The sequence below is a fragment of the Primulina eburnea genome, chromosome 17 (assembly GCF_022965805.1).
Source record: "Primulina eburnea isolate SZY01 chromosome 17, ASM2296580v1, whole genome shotgun sequence".
NCBI lineage: Eukaryota > Viridiplantae > Streptophyta > Magnoliopsida > Lamiales > Gesneriaceae > Primulina > Primulina eburnea.
Window position 1 is genome coordinate 276,917 of NC_133117.1, and position 20,986 is coordinate 297,902.

Below are 20,986 nucleotides of genomic sequence, written 5' to 3' on the forward strand. Positions count from 1 at the left end.
CTTATTTGGGTTATTAATGAAAAATATTATTTTTTATGCTAAGAATATTATTTTTTATTGTGAATATCCGTATAGTTGATTCGTCTCACAGATAAAGATTCTTGAGACCATCTCACAATAGACCTACTCTTTTCATAAAGCTTTCCAACAAAGATTCTTGTGTGCTTATTCAATTTCTTGAGGTTTGTGTGTGTATAACATTCATAAAATTTTGGGAATTTTAGAAAATAAACTTCGAATTCAGTATACATAATAATTTTAAAGTTAATTACAACTGATAAATTCATCCATAGAAAAATATCATCAATTCAAAATTAACTTTTCATGAAGATCGATAGTTAATTTTCTTATGAATTTCTAGGACTGTGTGTAACGCCCCGAAAAATTTTTAGGTCTACGTGAACCACATGCATATAAATTATTAAATTCTCCTGTATTTTAATTAATTGTTTTAGTTGCATTAATTAATTATGTTGTACATATTTGCATGTTTAAAATATATTTTTCTACATTATTGCATTAAAATGTATTTTTAAAAGGTTATTCGAGTTGCGATCGAGGAACGGAGACCGATAGCTGAAAAATAGAAAATGTTTTTATTATATAGTTGTTTTTAATTATTTAAAATATGAGCGATGCTTTTTCTTATTTTTGAAAATAAGGAGTTTTGAGGTGATTTTATACGCCGGGACGTAAATTTTATCGGTGTTGGATTTTCAAGAAAAATACGAACGTTTTGGCAACCCGGCTAATAAATTCACAAACTTTATTTAAGCAAAGTTATTTTTAAATATTTTAAACTAACACTAATGGGATAAGTAGGCTTAATTAAGTTATTAATGGGCCTAAACTTTTGTTAGTGTTACTAATTATTATTTAAGGCCAAAACCCCACCCCATAACCCATTCAACCCCACGCCCACCTCCCCAATTCAATCAAACAATTTCCACCAGCTAACTCTTGGCCACACCCCTTTCAATTAAAACTCTTCCCCACCCTCTTAAACTCACGGTCCTTTCCCCAACAAATAACAAACCTTTTGTTCCCTCAAGTACATGGCCACACACTCTTTTAAATTGAGAATACTCTCCCCAAAGACACACAACATACACGACACAACACACACAACTCTTAGAAGAGTTTTCGAAGGAGTTCAAGGGAAGGTTAGCCAAGGTTCGATCCGTTCTTCGTCGTCAACGATTATTCGTGCGTATAAAACGCAAAGGCACGCCATACATCTCCTTTTTCTCGTCTATGTATCACATCATATTATTGTTTTAAATTATGTTTGCATGAAGTTATGATTTTCTTATGAATATTTTCGGATTATTGCATATACATGTGGTAAACTTGTGTTTTTGCTTTCCAAAATCATGTTTTTACATTGTAGAAGGGGCTGCCATGATTAGGATAGGTGTGAGGGGTGTTTTTACACGTTTTAAAGGTCCCTAGACACACACAAAACACTGCACGTTCATGAATAAAAGCTGGGACCTGCAGATTGTTGTCAAGGTGGTTGGAGGGGTTCAAAACTTGAGTTTTTACTACCAAAATCATGTTTATGTATTGTGTAAGGAGCTGCCATGTTTAGGACCGAATCAAGTACTGATTTTCATGAATATTAGAGTCCTAGTTCATCACCAAATACCCTGCACAAACGAAAACACGTAAGCTGGAAGCATGTTTGAAACCGTGCATCTTAGGTGATCGGGCTTCTTGAGCTGGTGGCTTGGCTTGGTTCGACTGGACCAGGACTGGGATAGAGTCTCGTGAGGGGTCTGAGAAGGGGTCCTAGCCACGCTAGGGCTCGAGTTATTGGGCTGGGAGGAGTCCTTGCCAAGAAGGACTCCTACCCGAGAGTCTTCAAAGTCACGCGCAGAAGCTGCGCTGGCTTGCAGGGAAGTAGGGGCTCGGTTTGTGGCTCAGGGGCTGGGCAAGGGTGAGTCCTAAGAGTCCTAGTATGGTGCTTGAAAGGTTTGTTCAGGGGCTGGGGCGGCTGGCTTGCTGCTAGCTCGAACCAAGAGTGCAAACCGTGAAGGAAAGCCATCAAGCGCAGGTTTGCTGCTGAACTCAGGTGACTTCGCTGCTGGGTTCTAGGGGTTGGGTTGGTCTGGGCATGGTTTGGGCGTGGTCCAGGGAAGGTTAGAGTCGTGTGGGCTCGGTGGTGGCTTGTTTGGAAGAGTCCTAGACTAGTTAGGATACCTACACATACTAGGAAACTCATGCACAAGTACACAGATTTTGTGTTCACTTTCCAGCGGGTTTTCGAGTGGGCCGGGGCGTGTTTTTCGGGCTGGGATTGAACAGTAGGGGGCCTAGATGGGTTGGCTAGGTTTTGGCTCGGGGTGGCTCGGGCGTGGCTCGAGTAAATCGAGAGATGGCTCGGGTGGTTCGATGACGTGTCAAAAACTAGAATTTAAGAACAAAAAAATTGAATCTAAGGGTCCACGGGGGTGGCTCATGACTTGGGAGGGTAGAATAAATCATAAAAATGCTATGTTTAAAATTTGGGATCAAAATAATGAATTTTGGATTTATTCGGAATTTAATCGTCGCACGAAACGCTAGTTAACGAGTTAATTGAAAAGTCTAGTTTTAAGCCTTATAAAATTATGAAAAACTAGATTTAAGCTTAAATAATTATTATAAGTCTAAGTTTTTAATTTGGGAATTTTATATGAAAGTTTGGGATTTTTCGGGATTAAACCGCATTAATACGTCTCATTTAAAGAATAAATTAAAAGTCATTGATTTAGGCCAAATAAAAATATAAGAAAATTCACGTAAGCTTAAATAATTATTTGGGACATTTTAGAGTCATGAAATCAAGAAAATAGTCGAATTCGTAAAAAGTCGAGTCCAGGGGTAAAACGGTCTTTTTACACCGGAAAATTAGTAAAGGCCATGGCAGTGCCCGAAATGCTATTTTCATGTTATTTATGATGATTTTAAATGTTTATGGATTTCTCATGATTTAATTATGATTTTTAAATGTCAAAAGGAATTTTTATGAATTAAAGAAGACATTTAAAATACACGTTGCATGCTTGGTTTCGAAAAGGAACACATAAACATTATTCACGGTTTTTCTAAGCGATGCGAATGAAAACGTTGAAGGATGTGAAGTTATTGTGACTAGTTCGTTAATGGTGGTTATGTCGTGAGGGTTATGGTCCCAGTGGGAGCCCGACGATCGTGTATCTATCATTGCGAATTCAGGGTATCAAGTTTTATGGTAACGTTAAGAATGGGAATGACGTGAGGGGAAAAGGCCCCAGAGGGAACCCATGTTCTGGGAAAAGGCCCCCGAGGGAGCCCCGACGAGCGTATTTCTATTCGATCATGATAGGCCAGGGCCCAGTTGACCGGTGAGAGTGTTGCTGGTGTCCCCCGCCGCCCAGTACTGTGGTTAGCTAGATGGATCCATCGTTCATGTCATGTCATGTCAGGGAAGTCACAATTAACGATCTGAATTCAACAAAAGGAAAACGATTTTACTCATGATTCATGCTCAAGGATTCATGTCATGTCACGTCATGTTAAAGAAAAAGATATCAGGTTTTCATGTCATGAAATGTTATTTTTACTTAAAAGTAATTTCACTGTTGCATGCGATTTTATTATTACTACTCGTTATCAAGATTATGGGGTGTTGAGTCTTTAGACTCATTAGGTGTGATGGATGCAGGTGGTATTGATGGGGTTCTTGACGGATGATTCTACTGGGCTGGAGGTGCACACAACCCGAGGACCGGCGCGTCATTTCCGCATTATGCTTTTTGATTTTATGATTAAAGTTTTTAAGACTATTTATTTATGCTTTGTGAGGGATTTTTAGAGATTTAGTATGGGCTATACTTTTCAAATTATTGCTTGTTGGGTTTGGTAAAACAGTTGATGATTTCATTTTATGACTATTGCACTTGATTTTAAAATGCTAGATGGTTGATACTTTATTTTAAAAGGGTAAAATATTTTTCATGTGGAAAATATATGTAGCAGAAAATTTAGTGTAAAAAAAAATATATATTCTAGTACTTTTGAAGCAATAAAAATGACAGGACGTTACACTGTGCATCTTCATTTCGATTGATCCTCTTTTGTGTCGATTTGGTGCAATCAATAATAAATTTGTGATCTGTTTTAGAGAAGAGAAGATCAGCATGGATGTATTTATGTCGGTGGATTGGGGGTACATTCTCAACCCACGTTTATTAAAAAATTAATAAATTAATTAAAAAAGCCACATGTTGAATATCCACGCGGGCAGGAAGAATGGACAACGTGGGAAATATTATCCTCGTACTTGTACATCCACGTGTTAAATATGTATCAGAAACTTTGTCAGCAGCACTTTTTCCTTTATACATCGCTGTATATATGATGTTACGTTTCAACATATTTATGACATAATTAGTATTTAAGGGAAATTGAATAATATTTTGTGTATGAGGAGGAGGACAAAATTGTAAAATAGAAAAAAAAAATTGGTCTTTTGGAGTTGCAATTAAATCAGTCCGATTCATAACTGAAGATTTTTTTCGCAATTCATCGAAAATTAAAAATATGGTAAAAACACAAATTTTTTTATACAAGAGCATGGGAATTTCTGTTTAAACTGCTTTTTTTTATTATAATACACGCGGAGAAATTCGAACTCGGAGAGCCAATTAATTTAATAAGAGCTGAACTTAAAAGCATGGGTATTGGAGTCTCAAGAGAAAATATTCCACAATATTTCATTATGATAACTGATTGCCACACGTACCTAATTTCAACTGTTTTTCTAACTGACATGAGTAAAAACTCCACACGTGACAATGTTACATGAAATATCATAGATGGTTTTTTTTCATGGCACCTCATCCTTATCACTGAACTTGAAAATAACTGATTAAGTGAAAGAGTAATAATATTGGTTGATTGTCTCAAAATAAATCAAACATATTGATTCTTGTCATACCATACATTATTATTATATTATATTATTCAAAAATTATTTATTCTTGTCATTTCCAAAGGTTAATTTGTTTCACTATTATTGTGTAAGAAAAAGTTTGTATAAGTATCGCATATAGATGAATGGTAATTGAATATTGAAAAACATCTAGCACAAAATTGAATTAAATAATTTTAAAAGAGCACACTCATCCTATGTAAAACTATCGATATATCCTATATATGGAGTGTTTCCCATTTGCCGAGTTCGTTGAATCAGCATCAAATTTCATCATCTTCCTCACGAGTCTTCAATTCTCAGAATTCGATCCTTTTGGTTAATTATGATTATTACTGCTCGTCGGTCCAGTTTCTGAAATCCCCTCCATGTCATGCGGTCAGCGTCGTGTTGTAGGCGGTAGCGGCTGTGGTGTAGTCTGCAAACGGGAAATTGAGCTTCGCTCTAGGGCCGCGGAACTCGATCGCCTTCCTATCGTAAGCTCTAGCTGCATCCTCCGCCGTCTCAAATGTCCCGAGCCATACACGCTTCGCCTGACGGGGATCTCTTATCTCGGCCGCCCATTTTCCCCACGGCCGCTGCCTCACCCCTCTGTAGTTCTTCTGCTTCTTCTTTCTCTTCCTATCCTCCATCTTGTCAGGAACCTTATAACTCTCCTCGTCCATGAAAAGATTGCACCCCAGACACCCATCGATTCTGCATAACCCACAAGTCTCCCCATCCTCAGAAACAGACAAAGAAACCCCAGAAGAAGTTGTGGCGGCGCCTCCATCGAAATGCCACGAAGATACAGTCAGCTGATCATGTTCAGTGGCAGCAGCGCCTCCAACACCTGCTATGACATTCTTCAAAGCTGACACCATGATGGAAACTTCTTCCTCCCTGCTCATCCGCGCCGCCGCCGCCGCCGTGGGAATGCTGCCGTTCATTTGACTACTTACTTCACCTCAAAAGTCTGGTTTTCTTGTCTGACCTTCGTATGTTGTCTGAACACAGCTGACTTTTTGAGGATTAATCTCACACAATCGTATATATATCTCAAGCATGTACACTGCATTTACACGGGGTGATAAAAAGGGTCGTGCTTTTTATGAGCTGGCACGTGGAAATGGCACGTGGCAGTTGCTCGTAAATTGGTGGTGGCTGATGTCATCAGCGGCGGGACCGGCCGGTTTAACGCGGGAGATTTGACGGGTGAGACTAGAAGGAGAGAATATGACGTCATCACTTGCGTTCGCCCATCTAAGGCCAGCCCAAAACGGCCAATTTTGGAAGGGCTGCTGGAACTATAGCCCGGCTTTTATCGCTATCGCCCAGTCGAGAGTCGCCCAAAAAACGCCTCCTTGATTATTACTACCATGCCCATGTAATTTTCTTAATGGGTCAACTTGTATTTGACAACATGGTTCGCCGGAATGGCCGTGACGCGGCTGAAACGGCCATTCCATAGCTGGAACGGTGACCGCCGTTCCAAAGTTCCAAGGCAAATCGGTGAGTATTTTGTAGCGCTGTTCTTCGGCTTTTTAGCGGCTATGCGAAACGGAACTGTCTTGCGGAACGTGAAATTCGAATTTTTAACTTTCACATTGACATTGAATTTTGTTTTTGTTGATGGAGAAGAAGATGATTGAAGTCATGGTTGGACGAAATGGGAATGGAATGGCCGGAACGGGCGTCTCGGAACCGGAACGCAAGCAATCTTGACGAAGTTCCGGGGTGTGTAGGTTGATGGCTTGTATCGGCGTTTCATATACCGAAAACAGGGATTTAACGACGGAACGGAACGGGACACGTGGAACGGCACGGAACGGAAAAGATTTGTACAGCTGCAACAAGAACAAAAATAGTATATTTAATTTTTGATATGGTTGGAAATATTTTAAATATAATGACGATATAAATTGTGTTCAATAAATTGTTAATAAAATTTTAAAAATATTTTAATTTCTTATTTACATCAAATAATCTATTTAAATGAAATTTATTTTAATTTTCATATTTCTAAATATTTTCCAAATTTTTTAATTTTTATATATTTATAATATTTTCTTAAAATACTCGTTCCGCGACCGTTCCGCGAAATTTTATTATAACTGGAACGATAGCATCCGTTCCGAACTCCGCGACCGCGAACCATGTTTGACAAATGTTGACGCCCGTGCACTTTCAGCTTTCCCTAATTTTTGTATGTCTTGTTGGGTCACACTCGAAATTAAGACAAAAATTATAGAGGGTATCGAATTGATTTTCTTTTTCTGATTTGAAAATGTGTTAGCAACTTGTTCAAAAAATTGGGGAAAAAAATAGCAACCAGTCTATATATTCGCGGAATTAGGCCGCAAAAATGATTCAGAAGTACATTTTCAAATATCGATGATAAATAAAATAAAAACAAAAATTGGGCAATCACAAAAACCCCGATTTAGAAAATTGTAATTCTTGTAAAAAAAAAGGATATATGTATATATGATATACATGTACCATGTACCCTAGGCAAGTAATCAACCAATAAACTCCACAATCAAACCGCAATTAACTCAAAAATCGCTGAAAGCAAGCTGACTTCTGAATTACAAATCATTTACACATCTCAACAATCCAGACTCATACAAAGCAAGAGTAGGAAACAAACGTCTATTCCCTACATAGATATATATATATATCATCTATACATCAAACAAATGAATTAATGTGGCATCATTCTCTTGCCATAAGATTGAAAACATGGCGCGATCTCTTAACATGCAAATTGACATTAAAAACCTTGGAATTGGCTTGCATTGACGGCACAACAATTCTTCCTGTTTTAGTTTTCCATCAGAAGCAAAGCCTCAGCCCGCGAATGAGAAAAGGTGGTTTAAAACAGCTCAGTCATCTGTTTTATGGAATTTCTAGTGTCACAATCCGAAAGAACAAAAACATGGATCTGTAACAGATCTGACAAAAATTAATTGACTAAAGAAAATAATCTCCAGGAGTTCTGTGATTATACTTTAACTACCTGCTAATGCTGTCTTCAATCTCTTTGCCTGAGACTTGTTATTTGAATTATCTTGATCCACAAAATTCTGCCCCATACCCTCTGCAGGAAAAACGATCATTTGAATAATTTAATGACCAAAATGGTATAAAAACACTTGAAAGCTGAAATTTGTTTGCACTTATATTATGCGCAGAGACAGTAGCACTACTGGAAAACCAGAAACATGTTATAAAATTAATGGCAAACACTACCTGTCGCAATAGATTGCATAGGCTTACCCGAGTTTCATATGTCAGTGTTTATGAAAATTTTTAAAAACACACAAAGGTCGCATATGATAACTGCAAAATGATGACATGATAAAAATATTTTCGGTTTAAAAAATTAGTTTTACTACTGGAACGCAGGAAATGAGAAAAAAAAATGTCAATCACCATCTGCCAGGGAGGGGGGGTGGGGGGTGGTTAGAATTGAATCACTATATTTTCCTCCGTTGAAAATTCAAGTAAATAGCAAAGAACCTTATCTTTTGAATTTTGATGCTTCAACTTTCAGGTTTTATATTCATTTTCTCTAATTTTGCTGGTAAAACATACTCAGCACACGCAGTCTATGGTAAAACATAAAGACTTGTAACATGCCAATCATACTCATTTCTCCATGAGCATTACACTAGAAACAATATGAATGTTCCTTCATACTTCTTCAGACTTAAAGCTCAAATTCATACGTTGGCGATGCCAGACATTTCAAACTTTAAACTTGAGAAGTGCAGCCAACATTGAAAAATGTATCATCCAGGAGATAGCTATATAATTATTAATAATATATGAAAGTCAAAAAGGGGCAATGGAGAAGAAGCTGCCCTAAAATTTTAATTAGAATATGCTGGCATGCATATTGCATGGCATCAATAACTCATAAGCAAGAAATGGGGGCTCAGTTTCTTAGAATCTGAGTATTTAATGCTATATACTTCCACTTGCGCAGGAAATGCCATTTCACATTCATACCAATAGAAAATAAAAAGCCTCATCGCACTCATAAAAGAAAATTCTAGTACCAGCAATTTGAATCCACAGCTTCCTTGACAGAAATGAGGAAAAAACAAAGCTAAAGGACTTAGTCATCACCAAAAGATTAAGTTGAAATCACCTTTCATTACGTGAAATGAATCAGCTTTTACTGGTTTACAGGCAGAAAATTGCTTCGAACATGTTGCCAACTGAGGAGAGACTATCACTTTTCCGTTTTTGTGTTTCTTCGTACAGTGAAGCTTTAGGAATTGATGCATGTCAGTTGACAGTGGCTGGCGATACCTTTGGATGTATTTGAAATTATCTGTGCATCGGCTCGAGAGAGAATTATGGGTATCAGAAGAAACATGGGAAAAAGGCTTGTCTCTTTCATTACTGATGCTTGGACAATAACCATCCCTTGAAACAGTAAACTGGGAAAGGAAAATAAAACAAAAGGTCAATTTGGTCATGTATGCAGTTTGTTTGAAAACGTAAATTGAGAACTTCAATGTCCTCAACCTGCTCAGCAGCAGTTTGGACATTCGCTGGTTGCTTTTGAGAAATATTTTTGTCTGCTTGGTTCTTCCCAGAGTTCTGCACAAGCAAATCCATTGAACGATGCAAATGTTTTACAAATGACACTTCCAATTGAGTAAGATATAAACTGTGCTTCTCGTTTGTCCACTGAGCGCAGTCATCCTGAGAAAAAGCATTGAAAACAGTAGTAAAAAATATTAACTTTAAGATTTTTGGGTCTCCGTGGAAAATATCCTCTCTTTTTGGTATGCTAGGAAGTCTGATACACGAGACTAACGTATGATTAAAAAATTAAAACACATACAGCTAATTAACTAGGTCGATGTCAAGGGCTTATTTTTCATCTCTTTTACATCTACCACGGCTTCATGAAATCCAATGAACATTAAGACTCAAAAATGAATTTTGAAGCCCCTTCTGCCCGAAAGTTCAATCAAATCATTGAGCTACAGCTAGCAAAATAGAGGACAGTATTTTAACGGAGGAGTTGGTTGTTATCCAAACCAAAAAAGTTGCATTAAGCTCAGTTAACATTTGCATAAAAATGTTTAAAGATGATTGAACAGCCAATATACCATACAGTGAAAATGAGAACATATTAAGTACAGAAGGACTTTTATTTTTATTTTAACATTCAAGTGAATCTACGTTGCTTTGAACTTTCCATAAATAATTACCAACCTCTCTCTTTTAAGAGCTCCCGTTTCATTTACATCCTAAGTTTTTTTCCTTATAACAACCATCTTAAGAACAGGTTACATGTGTTTTCGAATTCGACAGTTCCAGTGAAAAGGATCAAGACAATATTTTTCCCGCTGCATAAGGCATAATTTTAAAGACAAAAATTAAAAGTTTAATCAAAACTTCAACATGAAAATCATCCGTTCGAAGAGTTGCTTTTCCTTCATATAAGGAAACAAAAATCCACTTTTATATGAAGTCGAGCAAGCCAAAATGAGCCCATGACATCAAAAAACGAAGCCGGAAGTACAACCACCAAAAAAAATAGGACCGAGCAAGCGAAAGTGAATAAAAAAAATAACGAACAACACGGGGATCTCAAAAGCAATTCCAATCAACCAAACAAGAAGCGTGCAGAAAATTCTCAAGAGATCAGACGAAAGCTAGAGTCCAGAGGTCAAGAGGACGAAAACAAAAAATATCCACAACGAAGAGTAATAAAATAATAAAATATAAAACTAATAGGAAAATTACCGGCAGCGCTTTCGCCGTGCGACGTAAAATATCTTCGCCATTAGGAGCTAAAGTGTCCAAGTTCGACCGAGTTAACTCATTAACGCAACCAAAATCCCCCCGCGGCGCCGACGGCATCTCCGGCAGACAATTTCCTTCCATAAGGTCGAAATGGCAATTGCACGAATCAAACCGGATAAATCTGAAGAAAATTTATGGAACAATTAGGAAAAAAAAACCCTTCGCAACTGAGATGAAGGAAGGAGGCCCCACGATAAGGCGCTTTTCACACGTGTCGGTAACAGCCAGAATCAGACACGTCAGGCAGCGCTGATGTCAACCAGATATTTTCGTAGCCCGAAGCCCAGCTCGGCCAAAAAGATAAGCCCGTGGGCCATAAAGGCAACTGTGCATATCCTGGACCAAATTTTGAAAGAGAAATTTAAATTAAAATAATTTTAGTTTTTCAGATTAAAATCATTTTAAAAAATAAAGCCTTTTTTAAGGATATTATTTAAATAAAATATTCAATTTGAAATGAATATAATAATTTTTTAGAGTTTGGCACTGTCAAATATAATTAATATAAGAGAAGTAACTTAAGATTAATATAGAGTTAAAAAATTTAATATCAAATTGCATCATATGACTAATTATATGTAGATATAGATACATGTAGTCTATGTCACATGTCTTTCGATTCAATATTATCCGATCAGTTACTATTTAAGACGAGATCTCGAGATCGAGACTCGTATAAATACACAGTCCTCACCTTTAAAAAAATGCAGATGCTGCCTAATTATTATTCCTCTGGTTTGAAATAAACGACAAATGATTTGCTATGTTGGGCCCTGCATTATTTGATTTGATTCTTAATTCAAGTTCAAGCAAAATATCAAGGGACAACAAGATATTTTAGTAATATGCTACTCGTACAGCTAAGATAACTTTTTTTTTTTCTTGATTTTATCAGCTTCAAAAATATTTAAATACGTGTACTCACGATAACACAAAAAAAATATGTGAGATCGTTTCGTGGTTTAACTTTTTGAATTTTTAATTATATAGAGAAAAAGTTTTTTATGAGACGATTTTACGAATTTTTATCAATGAGATGAGTCAACCTTATCGATCGTCATAATAAAAAGTAATTTTCTTAACATAAAAAGCCATATTTTTTCATGGATGACCCAAATAACAGATCTGTCTCACAAAATACTACCCGTGAAATCGTCTCACAAAATTTTTTACTTTATATAGATATATAAAACGGTATTACAATAGACTTATTCTCAGGTCAAATGGATCTAGTATTCTTGATAAGGCCCCACACTTTGAATAATTTCCAAAGTTGTTGTTTAATTTTTTTTTATATTCTAAAAACGACGTCACTTGCTACATTTTGTGCTAAATTTCATGGGTTTTTTTAAAAATATTATATTTTTAAAACTTATTTATTAAAATATAGCAGATTTTAAAACTTTACAAAAATATTGTAATCCGGAGTATGAACTCGCGGATTCAGAATCCGAGACAGAATGACACGGATTCTCAGTCGGCGACGGTTTAACCAAAACCGGTATACCAAACACCGTCGCACATTGCGACGGTTTTAACAATAACCGTCGCAATGGCAAGGATTTTCATCCTTTATGCCTATAAATCGCACCGAGTATTTGGCGAATTCATCCCATCTTTCAGCTCAACTTTTCAGTTTCGGCACTCTTCTTGAGCAGTTTTTTTTCTTCGGTCCGTGTCTTTTTTTTTTTAATAAAAATTCAGTGATTCTCTTTCTGTCGCATATCAATTTATCTCATCCTTCAGCTCAAAATATATTTTAATTTCTCAAAAAATAAAATAACGTTATTTCACATATAAATTTAATTCCATAACAATAATATATTAAATTTAAAAAAAAATAATGTTACCTATTAAGATTTACTTGTATGAAATAACCTGTCAAAGTTAAGCTTTATTAAAAAAACAAAATTAATATTGACCGTACACATAAATTTTGTAATTTTGATTAAATATGTGTAAGGCCAATATCTTTGTAATATATTATTATGTGAAATAAATTATAACTTTGTGATTGTGATTGAATAAAATTTTTTGATTCATCAATTTTATTTTTATTGAATTAATGTTGTTTTATAATTTTTGTTTTTGTAATAAAGCTTAACTTTGACCGGTTATTTCATACAAGTAAATCCTAAGAGGTAACATTATTTTTTTTAAATTTAATATATTATTGTTATGGAATTAAATTTATATGTGAAATAACGCTATTTAATTTTTTTAAAAATTAAAATATATTTTGAGCTGAAGGATGGGATAAATTGATATGCGACAGAAAGAGAATCACTGAATTTTTATTAAAAAAAAAAAAAGATACGGACTGAAGAAAAAAAACTGCTCAAGAAGAGTGACGTAACTGAAAAGTTGAGCTTAAGGATGTGATGAATTCGCCAAATACTCGTGCGATTTATAGGCATGAAATTGTGTAAAGGATGAAAATCCTTGCCATAGCGACGGTTGTAGTTAAAACCGTCGCAATTTGCGACGGGTTTTGGTTTACCGTCGCTAGTAGACAAAAACCGTCGCCGACTGAGAATCCGTGTCATTCTGTCCCGGATTCTGAATCCGCGAGTTCAAACTCCGGATTGTCATATTTTTTTAAAGTTTTAAAATCTGCTATATTTTAATAAATAAGTTTTAGAAATATAATATTTTTAAAAAAAACCCAAATTTCATCCACGATACGGGTGCATTTGGCCGGACCATGATGATATTTTGGGTCTGATTGCTTTATCTTTCAAACCGATCGTATATTCTAAAAAATAAAATTAAATATCATTATCTTATTTTCAATCTATTTCACAAAAACATATTCCTATACAGTTTTATGCTTCGAAATATATAATAATTATATTTTGATTCGATTCTTCTAAATCTTCGAAATATATATATGACCCATGTGAAACCTTCTCATACAATTTTTTACTTTTTATTTTGTAGCTTGACTATTATTTTATCTGGTTTTATGTTTTTAGTAGTTTGAATATTTGTTAAATTTTTTCATTCTTCTTATCATTAACAAAAAAAATGCAAACCAATGATTGACTGAATTTTATTATTTCAAAAATTTATATTATTAAAATTAGTTTAACGTAATAATAATTACAAAATTAAAATTGTTTTATTAAATATTTAGTATTAGTTAAATAATATTCTTTAATATTATTTTCATATAATATTTTTTCAGTAAAAAAATGTATATATTATTGTTAAATTTATATATTATTGTTATTTAGTAAAAGTATTTGAAACCTCCCACTATCTTTGTAAAGATAGTAAAAAATTTACGCATGTTTTGCACAATGTATGTACATGATACGCTGTCGGTTCAAATTTATGTTATAAAACTTATTGGTTGATAATTTGTACAAATGGAAGACAAAATTTTATATTAATCGCTGGCAATAAATAACTTACATTGCATATGAAAAATACAATTTGTAGCAATTATTTTTGATATATTTTCTTAGGAAAAAGTACTCAATATTTACTGTTGCACGTGTATCATTAATTTATACAATGAAAATCTAATTAATACTTAGTTGGGTATACTGATTTTCACTTATAATACTTAAATGAAATTAAATCATGATAGGCTTATAAAGAAAAGAAATCTCTAGAACATTATAACTCGGTAATCTGTTATGGATTCTAAGAATCCGTGTCCCACTTCTTTTTTCTTTAAAAAAAAAATTAAAAAAAGTTAGAATCCGGACAAATAAGTCACGGATTGCAAATGAATTGTTTTTAAATTAAATCGTGACAGGCTTATTAATTTTTTAATAAATCCCTTTTTTAATTTTTTAATTTTTTTTTAAACAACTATGAATCCGCAACAGCAAATAACAGATTGTTATACTTTTGTAAATCCTTTCAATTTGCAACATTTTTATAATTATTTATTAATTTATAATATATTTTTAAAAATACCCCAGCCACATGGGTCGAGTGAGCGATCAAATCTTTAAAAGGAATTCTCATTTCCCACTTTTCGGTTTATTTCATCCTACCCATGTAGACATTGTCTTCATAATAGTCTAAAATGTTAATTGGGGTAGATTAATAATTCTGGCCCAACCATCGAATATACATCCAAATACTAATACAATGAGATAATGCACTCAACAATAAGTTTTTTGTTTTTCTATTGTATGTGTATTCTAGTTGTATCGTAATAAGCGTTTCGGTAGAAGAAATATCTTTCTGTAATGTTTCATTATCGAATTCTAGTCGATCATATACTATAAATCACAACATAATTCTCAATATAATCCCTAAAATCAGATTGATACATTACCGCATGATGTCTGTGATTATATCTTATTTCAAGTGATGTATGAAAGCGATGATCAATTCGATTTGTCAATGATATTGTTTTACGACATTTCTACAACAATTCGAAGTAAGAGACGACAATTTTTTAAATCAATTCGTGTCCCCACATCTTGATAAGAAGATTGACGACCTTTGTTAATTAACATGTTTGCTTCGATATTTTGTTGTCTCGCATACGAGGAGAAAAATAGGTCACCGTATTAGCTCGACTCGTAATTAAAGAGGATGTTTCAAAACAACGACATTAATAAAATGAGTAGACGAATCTTTATCTGTGAGACGGCTCAACCCTACCAATATTCACAATAAAAAGTAATACTCTTAGTATAAAAAGTAATATTTTTTCATGGATGATCCAAATAAGAGATATGTATCACAAAATAAGACTCGTCAGACTGTCTCACACAAGTTTTTGTCTAATAAAATTGGGAATCAACCGGGGAAAGCAAAGAACACACAACTCGAACATCGCACAACACTTGCATACTCTTTGCAAATTCCAGTTTTAGATATTCAATAATATTCCGGTTTTTGTAGTCTATTTTTATTCCAATTTCCAACAAACTTATATATATTTTCTATATTTTGTGAATTTATTGTGATTTGTAAATACATAATCATGAAATAAGTTTATTTATCCAATTTACCGATTAAGTTTCTTCGTTTTAGGGTCACATTTTATTAAAATAAAAATTAAAAATAACAATCATATTAGATCGAGTTCTTTTATATTATAATATGTATGACCAGACCTGATCGATTTAATAAATATATTGAATTTTATCGTTTGACAAATTGACGATGAAATCCATGTTAGAAGTCAAAAAATTAATATATTTTTTTTTAAAAAATATTATTCTTTCTAGAGAGTACCAAAAAAATGCCGTACTCCGCGCCGAAATCCCAGCCAATAATAAGCCGCCATTTGACAGCTTGTCGGAATGTATGAACGATCCACATACTCCCACGTAGAGTCCTCTGATTGGCTAATCTGTCATTTAAAGGACTTCATTTTCATTGGTCCACGTGGAAAGATGGCAGGCCGATTGGCGAAAATGATTAAAATATGTAGCAACTATGATTTTATAACGAAGGGACTACTCGTGTCGAAATGGCACAACTGCACAAGACACTTGTCGACTCCACCAACAAGCCAGTCGGTGAAGAAATCTCTCTCCAGAAGGTGATTGGTGGTCTCTATAATGTTCTAGAGATTTCTTTTCTTTTCTATTTTTCCTTATAATTTTTTTTTTTTCACTTAGCTAATTGCTTGAAAAGATGGGAAGTTATTTAAATCGGTTTCATGTTTTGGGTTATAGAGAGTAGATCGATGTTGATTAAGCATTTCTTGTGTAGTTTTTTGTTTTTGTTTTGAATCGATTACCGGGTTTATCATAAGATTTGGCAAGATTAAGGTTTAAGTTCTCCTTGTTTTGAATTATTGGTAAAATTAGGCGAGATTTATGTTAATGGGTTCTGTCTGCTTCTGGTTGTTCAGTGTTGACAGATTAGGAAAAAAAGGGGGTGGGGTTCTTCTTGAACTTCTTACACTATGTTCAACTGATTTCGGAGGCAGCAGAGATTTGAGACATCATTTGATTATTGGGAGTGACGGACATGGTTAAGTTTAGGATTTGGTTATGGTGGTGTTTAGAAATTGAAATTTACTTGGTGTATCTTTGTTTTAAGACGAGTTTTAAAAAAGAAAAGGAAGTGAGTAGAAATAGGAGCCATGCCGATTATCTTGAAGAACACCGTGTCTTTGGCCTTTTGGGTCCCTTTGCGAGTACGCAAGCATGAGAATTACTGTAAACGGTATTGCATATCTTGGTTTACTCTACTAGTGTGATTTGGAAATTGAGTATTTAATCTCGCTATGACTGAAATCTTTTATTACATAAATATATTTCCACATAATCAAGTGAGCTACATTGCTCTTGTTTGAGGGATTAAATAGAAGAAATTGGCTCCATGTGTTGTAATATTAGTCAAATGCATCATTGAAACCATGAAGTGGGATCTTAATTCGTGTTGAGCCTCTGAATTTGCATGTTTCATGGGGGCAACCATTAATTTGATGTATCGAGTCGGTCTAGTTTTTGGATGGTTTGAAGTATGATACTGATTACATTCATGTACTTTTACGTGAACTTTGTATGTAAATGGTTGTGTTGGTATTGTTGTGTAGATTATCAAGATCTGAACTGGTGACTACTGTGAGTTCAGACAGCTGGTTGCTCCGGTCTGCTATCCTGTACTCATGGGGTCTTACATGAACTTCAAGAATTTTGAAGACACCTCCCAAACAGATGACAATGGTTGGAATCAAACAAGTAACCCCTCCTTTGCGCGACAGTCTTCTATATACTCCTTGACTTTCGATGAGTTCCAAAACTCTTTGGGTTTACCTGGGAAGGAATTCGGATCCATGAATATGGAGGAACTTTTGAAAAGCATTTGGACAGCTGAAGAAACACATGCCTTGACTTCTACCATGGGAGATGGGATTGCACCGAATGGGAGTTTGCAGAGGCAGGGTTCATTAACTTTACCGCGCACACTTAGCCAAAAAACTGTCGATGAAGTGTGGAGAGACGTTCTCAAAGAGACCATTGGCGTACAAGATGTTAGCGCTAGTGGTGGCTTGAACTTGGGTCCTAGGGAGCCCACTTTAGGTGAGATGACATTAGAAGACTTTTTGGCAAAAGTTGGCGTGGTTAGAGAAGATGCTCAAACTTCTGGAGGGCCAACCAGCAATGGAGTCTGTGCTGGTTTACCTCTACAAAATGGCAATAATAATGCTGGTTTAACGACAGAGTTTCAACAAGTACCATCTCAGAACAATGTTGTATTGGGCAATCAACACTTTCTTACTTCGGCAAATGTGGGGATCTACGCAAGTGGTGTTAGTGTAACCTGTGTTGCATCACAACCGGAACCACAGCCACAATTACAGTCTATTCTTCCTAAGAGAACAACCTTGGCCTTTTCTTCTCCTTCGAATGTGGGAAACAACTCCCCAGTGAAGGGTTCAATGGCTGGGATAACGAATGTTATGGATGATAACGTGTATAAAAATGGAGCGAGGGGAATGGGGGGATTATCTAATGGAGTGACTGTCACACAAAGTTCGCCCAGGAATTCTCCTCACTGTAATGTTATTGTTAAGGGTTGCATAGATTCACCGTCCCTTTCTCCTTCTCCTTTGCCTTATGCATTTGATCAAGTTGGGGGACGAGGGAGGAAACCAACTGCTTCTTTGGAGAAAGTAGTGGAGAGGAGGCGGAGGAGAATGATAAAAAACAGGGAGTCTGCTGCGAGGTCTCGTGCTAGGAAGCAGGTGATTCATCACAAATGTTTCATGTTAAATAGCACTTTGTAGTCTTGTAGACCTTGCGACTCATCGGGTTTCATATTTTTATTGACTATGATCCAATATGTGAAACATATGCAGGCATATACTTTGGAATTGGAAGCGGAAGTAGCAACACTCAAAGAAATGAACTGGGAGTTGAGCAGAAAACAGGTATTTTTTTGCGACAATAAGAAAAGGCTCCAAAAAATTAATCACACGAGTTCTTGATTCTAACGTATCTTTACTGTTTCTACGTCTCTTGTTTGCTTCAGCAAGAAATTTTGGAGATGCAGAAAAATCAGGTACTTAATTCTTGCCAACTCTTAAATTGCTTTACTTGCGAAGTTTCTACGGACAAATTTTAAATTTCGGGTATTTCGGTTCCCATCTTTTCCTCCAAGTGTTTCTTTCGGTGTACTGCGAACCTTTATACCAATTATGAGAAAACATACGGTAACTAAATGTTTCATATTGTATGTTCCAAATATTCAACTACATTCCACTCTCAACATGTGTAGGGTATACATTTCGAGTTGTATGTTTTCACATGTTACAAACAGTGTCGTGCGCCATGTATCTTAAAGTAAATGGTTTTTGCATGTGAACAGACGACAGAGACAACAAAGAGACCAGGGGGAGTTCAAAGTAGTAGCCTGCGGAAGACGTGCCTGCGGAGGACGTGCACGGGACCTTGGTAGACTCGGGAGGAGGGTGATAATTCGACCCTTCCCTCTGTTATTGTATAATTAAGGTTCAAAGTATTATGGTAACTGACTCAGTATCTTTTAAATGGATGGTGTGCTTTGTGCATTAACCTGCAGTGTAACACCAGCGTATTAAGGTTCCTTTTTTGTTCATGTAAAATTCTGTTTGCTTCTCGTTGAAAACCATCTATCTATAGTGTAACATTGCTGTAAATTTTTTGAGGTTCCTCGTTTGTGTAAAATATGCTTGTTAATCAATGAAAACTACTGTGCTTCCTTGTGCCCTGATCGTTATTATTTTCCGAATTGATTTTCTCCTCTCAAATAAAATATATGTTAATATTCTTAGTAGACTATCAAATTTTGAGGTAAAAGGAATGATTGTGCCTAAAATTTGAAAAAAAGCAAAAAACATCTTATCGTTAGCAAATAATCAAAGATATTAAAATGGTAGGTTAACTTTGCCAAGATGGTGTTCTGACCAAGTGCCTCCCCAACATGCCAAATAAAACCATCTGTTAGGACAGCCGGATCAATCCACCCGTCATCGAAAATAAGTGAATTGGATTGATGACAATTCAAGCTACAAAGGCAAGTCGGCTCTCCTCGCCTAATGGTGGGTTCAAATTTTGTCAAACACAAAACTTCAATTACAGATACGATTAAACATCTAAACGGACTTCGAAGTTATGAGCAGTTTTCAAAATTGATAAACTACAAAACTCATTTTCGATAGGACTACCTCATTGAGCATGCAATGTGGATTATTTGCCAGAAACTGCTCGTTTCTTGGATTTCACGATTTTCCGATCTCCTGGAGAGAACATGTAACCCTTCTCCCAGAGAAAAATGGTAACCGGCTGTCACCTCGTGTACTTGAGAACCAAACCTTCAGCCACGCTCCTCGCTCTTGCCTCCCCAAACAGCTTGCTTACAATAGCTAGTGCAAAATCAGTTGCAGTGGCGTGTCCTTTGCTGGTAATAAGTTGCTCATCAATGACACTCGAGCACCAGCCGCCACATGATCGACGTTGCTCATCTCAGAGGGGTGAGCTGTGGCTTGCCTGTCCTGTTAAAAGAAAAGAAGAGCCGGAATGAGTTTTGGATTCAAACAAAAGATACAGAAATGTTGAGGTATGAATCCCATTAGCATCGCACCTTGAGCAACCCATAACCTTGTAAATTGGCGGGCGAGGAACAGACTGCACCAAAAAACCTTCCAGCGGACTCTTGTTCTTTCAACAATTTCTTTAAAATTCTCGACCTATGCCTCCAGACGCCTCAACCTCAAGCTGCTGCTCCACTGATGCCAAAGTTACCTCTGCACCTGCGCGACGAAGAATATCAATCATTATCACTGCCTCCATTTCTTCTGTCCCGAATCCAATAGGCACCAGAACCCATAAACTGGAAAATAAAAACAAGAGGGTGACCAGCAAATTATAACTTACTAACTGCAGGAAGGCGATCAGAATGGAGGGGGGAAACAATTTTTATGCTAAAATGCCAGGGAGCTATAAAAAGAAAATTTGATACACGCGGCCTCTCTACAAATCTAAGTTTCATCCAACCCCCGGTACTAGTAGCCACTGCCCCCAAACCACTTCCTGAATCCACCCTATGACACTGAATACCTTGAAAACCTCTTAATACATGAGGACGGATAACAAAAGTATGAAACTAAATGCAAAAACCAACTTTATTATGATTGGAGTCAAAAGGTGTTCTCAACAAACAATAAAACAAAATATCACATTATATTGAATTTTAAAAAAAAACTAACATGATTTTAAGACCGTAATGAATGTTAATTAACAATAT

General features: G+C 35.7%; 3 protein-coding genes and 2 long non-coding RNA genes across 9 annotated transcripts; 2 read left to right on the forward strand and 3 right to left on the reverse strand.

The window, feature by feature from the left end:
* Nucleotides 1–563: 563 nt before the first annotated feature.
* LOC140818459 (uncharacterized) lies at nt 564–3,911 on the forward strand. The gene is made up of 2 exons (XR_012114988.1): nt 564–1,225; nt 3,689–3,911. It is a non-coding gene; the product is annotated as an uncharacterized lncRNA (long non-coding RNA).
* A 1,170-nt stretch (nt 3,912–5,081) lies between these two features.
* On the reverse strand, nt 5,082–5,971 carry LOC140818298 (ethylene-responsive transcription factor ERF109-like). Its single transcript, XM_073178223.1, has one exon. It carries the CDS (start codon nt 5,884–5,886, stop codon nt 5,329–5,331), a length of 558 nt encoding a protein of 185 aa, XP_073034324.1. The 5' UTR covers nt 5,887–5,971; the 3' UTR covers nt 5,082–5,328.
* Nucleotides 5,972–7,489: 1,518 nt separating this feature from the next.
* On the reverse strand, nt 7,490–10,946 carry LOC140817742 (cold-regulated protein 27-like). 3 transcript variants are annotated; one of them, XM_073177504.1, is made up of 5 exons: nt 10,712–10,946; nt 9,479–9,658; nt 9,096–9,390; nt 7,959–8,039; nt 7,490–7,832 (listed from the first exon to the last, which is right to left on the reverse strand). In XM_073177504.1, exons 1-5 carry the CDS (start codon nt 10,850–10,852, stop codon nt 7,825–7,827), a joined length of 705 nt encoding a protein of 234 aa, XP_073033605.1. In that variant the 5' UTR covers nt 10,853–10,946; the 3' UTR covers nt 7,490–7,824. The 3 variants fall into 3 exon arrangements, with proteins under 3 accessions (XP_073033605.1, XP_073033603.1, XP_073033604.1); XM_073177502.1 differs by having other exon boundaries at nt 7,490–7,861; XM_073177503.1 differs by having other exon boundaries at nt 7,490–7,883.
* A 5,276-nt stretch (nt 10,947–16,222) lies between these two features.
* LOC140817741 (ABSCISIC ACID-INSENSITIVE 5-like protein 7) lies at nt 16,223–19,447 on the forward strand. 3 transcript variants are annotated; one of them, XM_073177498.1, is made up of 5 exons: nt 16,223–16,289; nt 17,295–18,446; nt 18,561–18,632; nt 18,734–18,763; nt 19,070–19,447. In XM_073177498.1, the coding sequence occupies exons 2-5, from the start codon at nt 17,367–17,369 to the stop codon at nt 19,157–19,159; spliced, it is 1,272 nt and encodes a 423-aa protein (XP_073033599.1). In that variant the 5' UTR covers nt 16,223–16,289; nt 17,295–17,366; the 3' UTR covers nt 19,160–19,447. The 3 variants fall into 3 exon arrangements, with proteins under 3 accessions (XP_073033599.1, XP_073033600.1, XP_073033602.1); XM_073177499.1 differs by lacking the exon at nt 16,223–16,289 and adding an exon at nt 16,341–16,921; XM_073177501.1 differs by lacking the exon at nt 16,223–16,289 and adding an exon at nt 16,341–16,900.
* A 204-nt stretch (nt 19,448–19,651) lies between these two features.
* Nucleotides 19,652–20,831, reverse strand: LOC140818605 (uncharacterized). Its single transcript, XR_012115008.1, has 3 exons — nt 20,617–20,831; nt 20,324–20,492; nt 19,652–20,234 (listed from the first exon to the last, which is right to left on the reverse strand). It is a non-coding gene; the product is annotated as an uncharacterized lncRNA (long non-coding RNA).
* Nucleotides 20,832–20,986: the final 155 nt, after the last annotated feature.